This window comes from Mytilus californianus, unplaced genomic scaffold, assembly GCF_021869535.1.
Source record: "Mytilus californianus isolate M0D057914Y unplaced genomic scaffold, xbMytCali1.0.p SCAF_4, whole genome shotgun sequence".
NCBI classification, from domain to species: Eukaryota; Metazoa; Mollusca; class Bivalvia; order Mytilida; family Mytilidae; genus Mytilus; species Mytilus californianus.
The window spans coordinates 50,211,987-50,224,204 of NW_026262690.1; the positions used below are offsets into that span (position 1 = coordinate 50,211,987).

General features: G+C 32.1%; 2 protein-coding genes across 2 annotated transcripts; one reads left to right on the forward strand and one right to left on the reverse strand.

The window, feature by feature from the left end:
- Positions 1-453: 453 nt before the first annotated feature.
- LOC127698419 (uncharacterized) lies at positions 454-2,037 on the reverse strand. The gene is made up of 3 exons (XM_052201886.1): positions 1,862-2,037; positions 1,379-1,513; positions 454-1,025 (listed from the first exon to the last, which is right to left on the reverse strand). The coding sequence occupies exons 1-3, from the start codon at positions 2,013-2,015 to the stop codon at positions 880-882; spliced, it is 435 nt and encodes a 144-aa protein (XP_052057846.1). The 5' UTR covers positions 2,016-2,037; the 3' UTR covers positions 454-879.
- A 992-nt stretch (positions 2,038-3,029) lies between these two features.
- LOC127698413 (uncharacterized) lies at positions 3,030-12,002 on the forward strand. The gene is made up of 5 exons (XM_052201880.1): positions 3,030-3,153; positions 8,755-8,864; positions 9,267-9,443; positions 9,792-9,926; positions 11,536-12,002. Exons 2-5 carry the CDS (start codon positions 8,771-8,773, stop codon positions 11,730-11,732), a joined length of 603 nt encoding a protein of 200 aa, XP_052057840.1. The 5' UTR covers positions 3,030-3,153; positions 8,755-8,770; the 3' UTR covers positions 11,733-12,002.
- Positions 12,003-12,218: the final 216 nt, after the last annotated feature.

Below are 12,218 nucleotides of genomic sequence, written 5' to 3' on the forward strand. Positions count from 1 at the left end.
TGGTGGTTTCATAGATATGAGACTTAACGCGGAAGTATAATTTCACCTGTAGGGTTTTAATAAAAAAAAATGATATTTAACACCCAGCTTTTCATGGTTATCACGCTTTTTCAGTTTAATCACCAAGTATTGTAATTATTATTTTTTTTCTGATTAGATGGGGAGTAAACATCAAATAAGTCGTTATCTTAACGTACTTTTCAATGAATTATGAACCGCAAACCAGTGAATATTGTATCAGTTCGAACTTTTTTTGGGATTTCAGGAGTTCTTCAGAGATTCAGCAAGTGGGGTATTCTTTTCACCCCAAAACATCTCTTTCTTTAATTGGGAGGGGAAGATTGTGGGGGTGTCATGGGGTTTTCGCCGATATCATTCTACGTTCCTCATGAAGGTGAATCCAGAATATATATATATATGTGTATGTGTGTGTGTGTGTGTGACAATAATATAAGTTTGGTTTTAATTTACTGATAATAACACATCAACATTTATAAAAATAAAAATAATATTCAAAGATCTAAGTATAATGTTGAAATTGTAACCTTTTATAAGTTTATTTAAAGAATCGATAAGATTACCCGGATCGTATCTAAATGTCCGGGCTCGGTAAACAACATCTCCGTAAATATTAGGATGTGCTATCCCGTTTGAAACATGTTTTCTACAGGTACCTTCGTCCTTTCCTTTCGATTTTCGAGTATTTTGTTGTATTCTTTCAGCAGCATTTTTTAGTATTTATTTCCTCATTCCTACTAATTGGTTTTTAATGAACATGCTTTGTGGTATGTTCTGAGTGGTTATCGTGTTTGGTATTATTTGGTTTCTTATAACGTGGTAAATCAATATGGTCACCTTTTATGTCAAACACACAGCAGGTTATTTCCTGATGGCTTCTGCCATAGCTCTCATGCTGTCATTTAGTCCATTTCCTGTTGTGCCACTTGCACCGTTGATAAACCAACGTCTGTCTCTCACTTCATGCAAATTCAAAACGTTTGCAATTTCTGACGGACTAATGGCATCTGCAAAATTCAAATTAAATTTGGACATGCTACTTTTTTCAATATTCAAATATATTTTATTCTTGAGTAATCGTTTAATGCATTTTTTTTGTAAAAACACAGATTAATCATATTCAAAATGCAAATTCGTCCTTTTTAAAAAGAAATTTAATTCGTTTATTAAATTTCAAGAACGTTTGAGACGTTAATGCATGTATGTAAAATGTTTTACAAAGACTCTACACATAAAAAACAATGAAATTTTTGTAAACTCGTAAAAAATAAAAATAAGTAATAAAATTATATGCAAGTCATGTGTTATCGAAATGGTATTTAATATAAGACAAACTACTTCATAAATATAAGATACGAACTAGGAAGGTCCTGTTTATTGGCTATAACAACCAGTGGTACTTCTTTCAATATGTCAAAGTTAAGTATACGATGTAATATATCTTTCGCTTCATTCAGTCTGTCTCCATCATTGCTATCCACAACGTACATGATGCCTGCAAAATTACAGAATAGTAAAAACGACATGGAAGTAATTTGTTTATTGATATGTTCAACTTCTCAAAACGTAAGCACAACAAAGATTAAAGAGACTTTCAGAAATCGACCCTTTCAGTCAAGGTAAATCTGTTTATCCTCAACAGTTTGGTACATGTAACCTTTCTAGTAATATATGATTATTTAACCGTTCATATTATTTAAGCGCAAAAAAGTTAAATTATCCAGAGTTTATCATAAAAGTGTGGCACAACATTCATACAAGACTTGTAGTTACTCTGTATACACTATAAAATGTAGCGTAAGAGTCACTCAATTGAGACAGAATATAAAAACTTTAGGCATACCTGCTGTGTTATTAAAGTAATGTACCCACAAAGGAATCATGTCTTCTAGAAAAGGAATGTCCCATACCGTGAAATTGATCCCTTCAACTGGAGTAATGGTTTCGATATTAAATCCAATCGTTGGTATTGTCTGAACGTTTATGTTGTATTTCATCTTATATAAGATTGTCGTTTTTCCTACAAGCAATTACAAAAATGTTAATGTATTGTCTCATGTAATATAAAATACCTTCCGGTAGGAGGAATGTTGATGGGATCGACATTTTTCTGTGAACCAAAAGAATGTCTTTAAGGCAGTGGTCACTGGATGAAAAAAATGTTGAAGAGGCCCAACTCCTCTAATGATTGATTTAAATTTATAAAACAAGAAGATGTGGTATGGCGCCTAATGAAGCAACTGTCAACTCGATACCAGATGACGTAGACGTAAGCAACTACTATAATCTTCAACAATTAACAAAACCTATACCGTATGGTAAGCTATACACGTCCAAAATTGACAAAATTTAAAACAAGAAAACCATCGGCTTGATTTACATATTAAACATTAAACGAAAAACAAATATGAGAGACAGCAAGTAACAACCACTGAATTATAATGACTTGGGCAAGGGACCTACATAATGTGGCGGGTTTAAACAAGTTTACTAGCGATCATTCCTCTTCTAACCAAAACTTTGCCACTTGACGTTAAACAAACCAACAATCAATCAATCTAACCTAGAATTACAAATTATAAAAACAAATTAAAAAAAAAGAAGATTAAGACCTTTCGGATCGATTTAAGCATATTTTAAACATCCCCGAGTTCTGTTCCAACGCTTAGAATACGACTGTCGTCGAATTGTACACATGATACATGTAATACCTTTCAATATACTAATTCATAAAACAAGAGAACCGGCATTTGACCTCCCTCCACCGTCTAATCCAAGCATTACTATTTTGTATGTAGCTGGTTCTCCTAACAAAGATTTAGATATCAATGATCCCATGTTATATTAATGTTAATGAATCTTTCTGACACACAAAACAAACAACAAAAAACGTCCAACATGGCATATCTCACGGGGGTATTTTAATTTTAAGAATAGAAATAGTAAATAAAATAAATATGTTTATAAATATATAGTTACAACGTTCACATATTTAAATTTAAATGGCTTGTCAAAACGGAGGAGTATTTTCACAAAGTATTGATTTCTTTGTTTCGCTTGAACTACTGTTGACGTAACAGGAATTGGAAGTAGTTCAAAAAACACAATTGACGGAATACTTCCATTTTGACAACTGTAAGTAACCTCCCTGTCCCCTTCGAAAATTAGTCTTATGATGTGTAAATGATTGAATAATGGCAAGACATATTAGTTTTGTTTTACTACTATGGAACGCCAAAAACTGTCTTGTTCTGGCCATTTTCATTATATGATGTGCATTTACCTTTATATGATGTGCACTTGTCATTATATGATGTGCAAACACCTTTATATGATGTGCAAATATCCTTATATTATGTGCAAGTATCCTTACATGATGTCAAAACATCCTTATATGATGTGCTAATATACTTATATGATGTGCATATATACTTATATGATGTGCAAATATACTTATATTATGGTCAAATGTACTTATATGATGTGCAAATGTACTTATATGATGTGCAAACATTCTTATATGATGTGCAAATATTCTTATATGATGTGCAAATATCCTTATATGATGTCATATATAATTACATGATGTGAAAATGTACTTATATGATGTGCAAAGATCCTAATATGATGTGCAATTATACTTATATGATGTGCAAATATACTTATATGATTTTCAAATATTCTTATATAATGTGCAAATGTACTTATATTATGGACAATCAGCTTTATATGATGTGGTTGTAACCTTACCACTGTGTCTAAACTACCCCGGCAAAAAAATGTTTGGACTCGAATATCTAATATCCGGCACGGTGACGGAACATCAATAGACAGAGAAAAGGTAGTTTTCTGTTTATTTATTTGTTATTTTTATGATACCGAAGAATATATATATATACATATATAACTATTTTCTATTGTGAGATGTAATATTTTCTACAACCATTCTATTAACGGAGAAATAAGTAAAAAAACACGTCAAAATGACGAATTGAGTGAATCTTGCCTCGAATTTGTTTAATATCTCGTTAAATTGTTCACATTGTACTGAAAGAAAGGTACGGAAAGAAAAATATTGGCATAACAAGCCACTTTGAGCACCTCAATACTTGTATTTCTGTGTATGGAACGAAAGAAATGGATCATGTCAAAATGGAAGGAGCCGATTTTGTCAATGTGTACAACCCGGTTTTGTCCTATATTTCACAAGGCAGAACCCGGTTTTGTCAAAGAAAAAAATGCATAATCGCATAACATAATTGAACTTTTGCGTTTTAAAGGAGTCTGGTGGCTCGTTGGAAAACGATTTCTTTCAGAGGACAACTTATTATTTATTTGAATCTGTAAACACTTGAATTCCTTCTTTATTGGAACAAAAATAATTATAATTTTGCTTTGCATTTAAACATGATAACCCTACTCACATACATCCAATTTCGCGGGTGTCCCTGTTTTTTTTTATTTCTTATAAAATTCCAAGTTGGTATACGATTTAGTTATATAAAATTAGTGACGAATCCAGGCAGCGTATAGGTCGCACGTCCCCACCCCACCTTTGATGGCCCCAAAAAAATTAAATAATGTTTTTTACGATTTTTTTTTAGCTTAAAATCGCCCAAAAAATACTTTAACTGCGAAATAGAAATGAAGGTTATAACGCAAATTGAGATTTAAGTCCTCTGTACCTTTTTTTCTATGAAATATGTAAATTTAAGTGATCAAACTTGAAATTAAAGTTTACGGTCTTAAAAATTGAAACACGCACATTTGATATGTGATTTTCTTGCACAACAGGATGGTTATCTTTATAAGTAATCCAATCTACCAAGAGGTGTTATCTTGAATGTCCCTCTGGCATCTTTCGCCCCTCTTTCCTATAATCGTTTAAAATAAATCTTCTTCAGGCTAAGTGTCTATTATAAGACATGATAAGAAGACAAATGTATAGGTGTAATACCACCAAATGATAGTACATCCGGTTGCCTACGAAAATAGGTCGAAAAAAATATTCCCTTGAATTTGACAGTTGTAGGTAATTAATTCTACATTTCATTGCAGTAAAACATTTCTGGGTCATAAACATATATCTTGGGTATTTCAAAGCACCATTATTTTTTATTTTGGGTTTCCATAGAATATTTTAGAAACTTGAGGTTACATGGTTACTAATTAAAAGCTTGTACACAGATAAAAAAGAGGTGAAAATTTGATTGGTTAACTTCCAGTGATGGTTATTTTCTTATATGCAATGAAATGTTATGTGAAATTTTTTCTATAGTACTGAACAGGATAAAACTTTACTCATGCCAAGTATTTCTTTATTTGAAACAAAGACAAATTCTGCACATTTTTTTGAAAAGTGCAAATTTGACAAAGACTAATAGGAGAAAATCAATGGTGGTAGTACACCTATATGCATGCAGAATCGCCATAGAAAATGAATGTTTATGGGGAGAAAAGGATAATACTAAGTGTAAATTTGTGCAATTGTCTCAGGCCATCAAGAAAATGCAATAATGATTATTTAATTCATAGTTCTATAAACAAACAGTTCTGTTATCTCTTCATTGTGTTATGATTATCGTACATTGGCGTTGGTCAATATATCATTAACAATATATAGGGATGGATTTAGGTTTTTTCAAAGTGGGCGTATTTCAAACAACTTACATACCGCCGAGCGTAGCGAGGCGAACAATTTTTTGGACGATTTTAAGCTAAAAAAAAATCGTAAAAAACATGATTTAATTTTTTTGGGGCCATCAAAGTTGGGGTTTGGGGCGTGCGACCTATACGCTGCTTGGATGTATGTGAGTAGGGTTATCATGTTTATTCTAAAAATTCACATTGATATTTTAAAATTGTCGAAATGCGAGACCAAAGGATGCAAATTCGTGGCGGCTTGAACTATTTGTATGGAGCTTCATATGTCAGAAGTTAGAAGGCCTGACTACCTCGCACACAGATCTTTTATCTTACGATGTTTCTATCTGTCATATGTCCATTGCCCTGGCTTTGACCTCATTTTAGTTCAGCGATTTCCTAACAAAATGAATAGCTGTGAATATCACACTGATAATGGTTGATATACATGATCAAGGTTAACATTTCGTGTTCAATATAAAAAAGTAGATATGGTATGATTGCCAATGAGACAACTCTCCACACCAGACCAAATGACACAGAAATTAACAGCTACATGTCACCGTACGGCCTTCAACAATGAGCAAAGCCCATACTGCATAGTCAGCTATAAAAGGCCCCGAAATCACAAATGTAAAACAATTCAAACGAGAAAACTAACAGCCTAATTAATGTACAAAAAATGAACGAAAAACAAATATGTAACACAAATCCGTATCTCTAATACCATAAGTAAAAGGTCAACTATATTTGCTCATATGGCCACATGACTATTTATGAGACCTTGAACTTATTTTCTTGATTAATTGGTAAATGTTAAGTTTTTATTTTTTTTGTTGGTTTTAATGATTGTAATGTGTTCATGTCCGTCTGGCAGGTTTCATTAGACCTTGACTTTTTTATGGTTCCATGAATAATGTTAAGTTTATGTGATACTTTTATTAAATTATTTATCTTACAGATCTTCAAAATAGGTTCAATTACGATCATTCAAGCAGTCGCTACATGTCAGTGCGTACGCTCTTGTATAAATAATATGTAGTATTTATTTTTGTTGAAAAAACGCATGTGAAGTTGTTTTAGAATAACATATATATTGAAATTTTTTCGATGGACAATGTTTAGATCCGTGTTAACGTGCTTTCCATACATTTGTGGTTTCAAAACAAAACAAAACCGGGTCATATACATAGACAAAACCGGGTGATTTTGTAGTAAACAACATTGACAAAACCGGCTCCTTCCCTTTTGACATGACCCATTTCTTTCGTTCCATACACAGAAATACAAGTATTGAGGTGATCAAAGTGGCTAGTTTTGCAATCTCCATGTCAATATCTTTCTTACCGTACCTTTCTTTCCGTACAATGTGAACAATTTAACGAGATATTAAACAAATTCGAGGCAAGGTTCACTCAATTCGTCATTTTGACGTGCATTTTTACATATTTCTCCGTTAATCTAGAATGGTTGTAGAAAATATTAAATCTCACAATAGAAAATAGTTTTATATATTTATATATATATATATTCTTCGATATCATAAAAATAACAAATAAATAAACAGAAAACTACCTTTTCTCTGTCTATTGATGTTCCGTCACCGTGCAGGATATTAGATACCATCGAGTCCAAACATTTTTGCCGGGGTAGTTTAGACACAGTGCTTACATGATGTGGTTGGGTTTACTTCGTTATATGATGTCGAAACGTCATTATGTGCTTTCATCGTCGTTATGGTCAATGAACATGATTACGATTAGAACGATTACTGTCTATGTCATAACTGATTCCGATCTGCTTCTGTGGAATTACTATAAACCTGGCGCAAATCTGTAGCTATCGTTTGGAAAATGGTTGAGATTTAAAAAGAGATAAACCTTGGCTTGTTGGTACCTCGTTTTAAGATAAAAAAGATCAAATCTGATATTGTTGGAAAATTGTCAAAATATGAATTGCAAAAGAGGGACGAAAGATACCAGAGGGACAGTCAAACTCATAGATCGAAAACAAACTGACAACGCCATGGCCAAAAATAAAAAGAAAAACAGACAAATAATAGCACAGATGACACAACATAGAAAACTAAAGACGTAGCAACACGAACCCCACCAAAAACTGGGGGTGATCTCAGGTGCTCCGGAAGGGTAAGCAGATCCTGCTCCACATGTGGCACCCGTCGTGTTGCTTATGTTATTACAAATCCGGTAAATAGTCTAATTCGGTATGTCACATTCGTGAAAAGGGAAGGGTATTGTAGTTACGACATAAGGAACATATCCGATATCATCTGCAAAGTTCAGTTTTAATCGATGGGTCTACAATAATAAACATACGGGGTCTACAATAATGATCATACGGTTATAGTTATTAAATTTAAGAAATAATTCTTTTATGCCATGCTCTATGCTCATTTTAACAAGGGTTGGCATTCATTGGACTGGGGAAATATCATTTAAGTGACTGTTTTCGAAACTTTCACTTCCTTTCTTTTTAGTCATTCGGTTGAATATTGTCCTGATTTTTATATTAAATGATACATTACAAAACATTTTTGAAAAAGACTATTTTTTACTCCTTTTTCAGCATTTCTACCAGGTGCAAAGCTGAATATATGTCTACTAATATTAAATAATTTATCAAAATCCTCTATAGATAGCCTAAGGTGTCACTACGGTTCATTCATTTGAATTATCACATGTAAGACTATCTATACTGAAGCGCTGTTATTTTATTACGTTTTGAGACTCAAATGATACAAAAACATTATACCAGTATGCTTCATGAATCATGCTTGTTCTTCAGTATTGTTCTTAGAATGTTGGCCCCGTGCAACTGTATAAAATCCATGCTTTTTCAAGTGCTTGTAGGAATTTTTGTCATCAAATAATTTACCATATCCGTTCAGTTGTTATTTTTATTTACTTATTAATTTACTTATCTGTTTTTAATCAAATTATATGTTTCCTTCTTTATTCCAGTTGTGTCTTTTCATTATATATAGTGTCGTGACTCTTTTAATTTCGGAGGAACAAATACATATTGACAGTTATTCTATCTTATATTTCATTATTTCATCGTCCTTTATTTCAGTAATGTTCTAAAACGCATGGGTGGAAGGTCCTCGAAAGTTGATGAATTATTTTCACACTTTCCACAGTTAGATAAAACTCATATAATAGTGATTGGATTACACAATGCGGGTAAGAATAATTTAAGGAAATAGTATCATATTGGACAGATTAATTTAAAGCAATAATATCATATTGAACAGATTAATTTAAAGCAATAGTATCATATTGGACAGATTAATTTTAAGCAATAGTATCATATTGGACAAATTAATTTAAAGCAATAGTATCATATTGGACAGATTAATTTAAAGCAATAGTATCATATTGGACAGATTAATTTAAAGCAATAGTATCATATTGGACAGATTAATTTAAAGCAATAGTATCTTAATAGATAGACATGGTTTCAACTTCTTTACGCATGACACATGTTACCGGAATAGTCCTCATCGGATATGGTCTGTAAACCAGACCTAAAATCTAAAAAGGTGTAATGATTAATCGTTAAATAGATTCTATATTTTTCGACAGGTAAAACATCCATTATGCGAGGCATGGGTTTAGATTCCGGCTTGAAGAAGATTTCCCAGGTAGGAATGCCAATTCTGACAGCAAAGATTGGTAAAAATGTCCACATCACAGCATGGGATGTTGGTGGACCTGGCAAATTACGGAGTATGTGGGAGCATTATTTCAGTGTATCTAAAGGTAAATTTATAATTTTTCAAACCTTTTGCCTTAATTAGCAAATATAATTACAGTAGTTTCATAATCAATCTATGGAAGACCTACACAAAATGTGCGATGGCATCAAGATTGAAAGAAAATAAATATTATCATTTCTTTATAAATACCATTTAAAATTAAAAAAAAAGGCAGGTTTGTTGCAGTTATTCGATATCTGTGTTTATTTGAAAAAAAGAAAGAACTCCATTAGACTTATGAATTTGAATATCCCTTTGGTAACTTTCGCCTCTCATTTTCCTTTGCTTATTTCATTTGAAATGACTAAATCTGCAATCATGTATTAATTTTGAATCATATAAATACATTCAGGTATAGTGTTTGTAGTTGATAGTACTAACAAGGAAACACTAGCAGAAGCTTCTGTGGAACTTAATACCATTTTAAATAAAAAGATATTGGCTGGTGTTCCTTTAATGGTAATGGCAAACAAGCAAGATATGCTCGGTAAGATATTTAAATATAACAAAATATATTCAAATAAGAGTCAAAAGTTGCGTTTGTTCATATAATATATACACACGTCTATATTAGATATTACTTTGTCTTGAAAAATAACTAGAAATACATCTTTATTTTAGGATCAAACGACGAAACTACCCAAGCAACGAAGACGAGATTGAATTTTAAAATTATAACCGACAATGATCAAGATAAGCTGCAAAACACACACACACACAAAATGTTCAAATACATCGAGTTTAATTCAGAATATGAACTATGAAAAAATTAGAAAATAAAAAAAACAATGGATATTAATGTTCTAAATTTGTATTGTACAAAACGTATATTGAATGCTTTCTATATAAACAAATAAGGCGGAGTAAACTTAGTTACTGCAATACAATCATGTCTTATTTTATATAAAAGTCATATAAAGTTATAAAGCGTTCAGAAATAAGATATGAGTCTCACAAGTGATAAATATTATAATTATAGATTATCGTTGGTTATCTCAACGAGATTGATTTTCTCGCTTGAGCTGGTACGGCGAAAGCGAGAAAAGCAATCGAGTTGAGATGACCAATGATAATCTGTTTATCGCTATTTTACCTATGAAGACGTTGTTAATTTCCTTGACAACGGCACGTGTTCCCTTAGTTTCTAGCGATAATTTTCATATCACTCGACTCCGTTTTCATATCACTCGACTCCGCTGAGAACGGAAATTATCAGTCAGCAAGATCAAAGGAAAAATTCGTAAAATAGCGATAAACAACATTTTTCTCGTTATTTTTCTTTCTGGCTACATGTATGTTTTAATCATTTCTAAAATAAGCACTTACGTGTGCGCTTTTTAAACTTCTCACTAAGAACTTTATGTACCGCTTTTTATGCCCCCGTCGTAGCGGAAGGGGCATTAAGTGTTACCCTTGTCCGTCTGTACGTACGTACGAACGAACGTACGTCCGTACGTCCACAATTGGTTTCCGTTCTCTAACTTTAGTTTACCTTAACCAAATGTTATGAAACTTATACACAATGCTTATTACCACAAAACACAGATCAAGTTTAAATTTTGGGGGCGTCACTTTTACCATTCTTGAGTTATGCCCCTTTACAAATGGAAAAATTGCTGAATTTTTCGTTTCCGTTCTCTAACTTTAATTTGTCTCTACCAAATATTATGAAACTTATACACAATGCTTATTGCCACAAAACACAGATAAAGAGTGAATTTTGGTGAGGGCACTTTTACTGTTCTAAAGTTATGCCCCTTTACAAATGGAAAAATTGCTGAAATATTTGTTTCTGTTCTCTAACTTAAGTTTTTCTCAACTAAATTTTATAAAACTTATAAACAATACTTATTACCACAAAACTCAGATCAAGTACAAATTTGGGTAGCGTCACTTTTACAGTTCCTGAGTTATGTCCCTTTATAACGTTATGTGCAAGCGGGGGCATCATCTGTGTCCCATGGACACATTCCCCATTTATTTATTTATTTTTTTTGTTTTTGTTGTTTATTCAAGATACATGTAACTTTTGTTGTTTTTGATGTTGTTTATACTATAAATATATATAGATAACAGTTTAAATCAATTTATTTTAGAAAAGATGCCTATTTCCGATATTTCAACTGGTCTGCATCTATATGACTTGAACAGAATGTGGGACATTATAGGAACCTGTGGCACAACTGGAGATGGCGTATATGAAGCCATGAAAGGAATTAGTGAGATGATGAAAATACGTGAAAAGAGAAAACTAGATAATAAGATAGCAGATGCTTGTATGGTCGAAATTTAGCAAATTTTTTGACGGCTTAATTTACGATGTGTATTTGGTAGTTTCATGAAATGTTGAGAATTGCTGAGAAATAGAAAATGATAATTCTTTATAAAAGGATGAACTTTGTGATGAACTTTGTGACTGAAGGCAAGAAAGCAGCTTTTAGTAACTTGTAAGTCATAGATGACAAACTAAGTAACTATATAGGTGTGTATGCTGTTATGTATTTTTTAAAATGAGGCTGTATTTTCGTTTTAAAATTTGTAATAAAACAGATCCAACACATCACATTCAAAAACTTATTCTACATATTCAACGAGATGGACATTTCACAATGAAACATTTTATGTTTGATTTTGATTTCTATTCATTTACTTTCATTTTTACTTGGCAGAGATGATTTGTCTGCAGAATGAATACAACGTTTTGCTTAGGATATTTTTCGTTTTTTCATGGTGTGTGACGTTTAAGGAATGAAAATTCACTAAACTAGCTAGCTGAAGA

Coding starts and splice junctions, on each gene's coding strand:
- LOC127698419 (XM_052201886.1), bottom strand. CDS start 2,015: ATGAAATACAACATAAACGTTCAGACAATACCAACGATTGGATTTAAT. Junction 1,514..1,861: donor TTACTTTAATAACACAGCAG/GTATGCCTAAAG, acceptor GTAATTTTGCAG/GCATCATGTACGTTGTGGAT. Junction 1,026..1,378: donor CAATAAACAGGACCTTCCTA/GTTCGTATCTTA, acceptor TGAATTTTGCAG/ATGCCATTAGTCCGTCAGAA.
- LOC127698413 (XM_052201880.1), top strand. CDS start 8,771: ATGGGTGGAAGGTCCTCGAAAGTTGATGAATTATTTTCACACTTTCCA. Junction 8,865..9,266: donor GATTGGATTACACAATGCGG/GTAAGAATAATT, acceptor ATTTTTCGACAG/GTAAAACATCCATTATGCGA. Junction 9,444..9,791: donor TTATTTCAGTGTATCTAAAG/GTAAATTTATAA, acceptor AAATACATTCAG/GTATAGTGTTTGTAGTTGAT.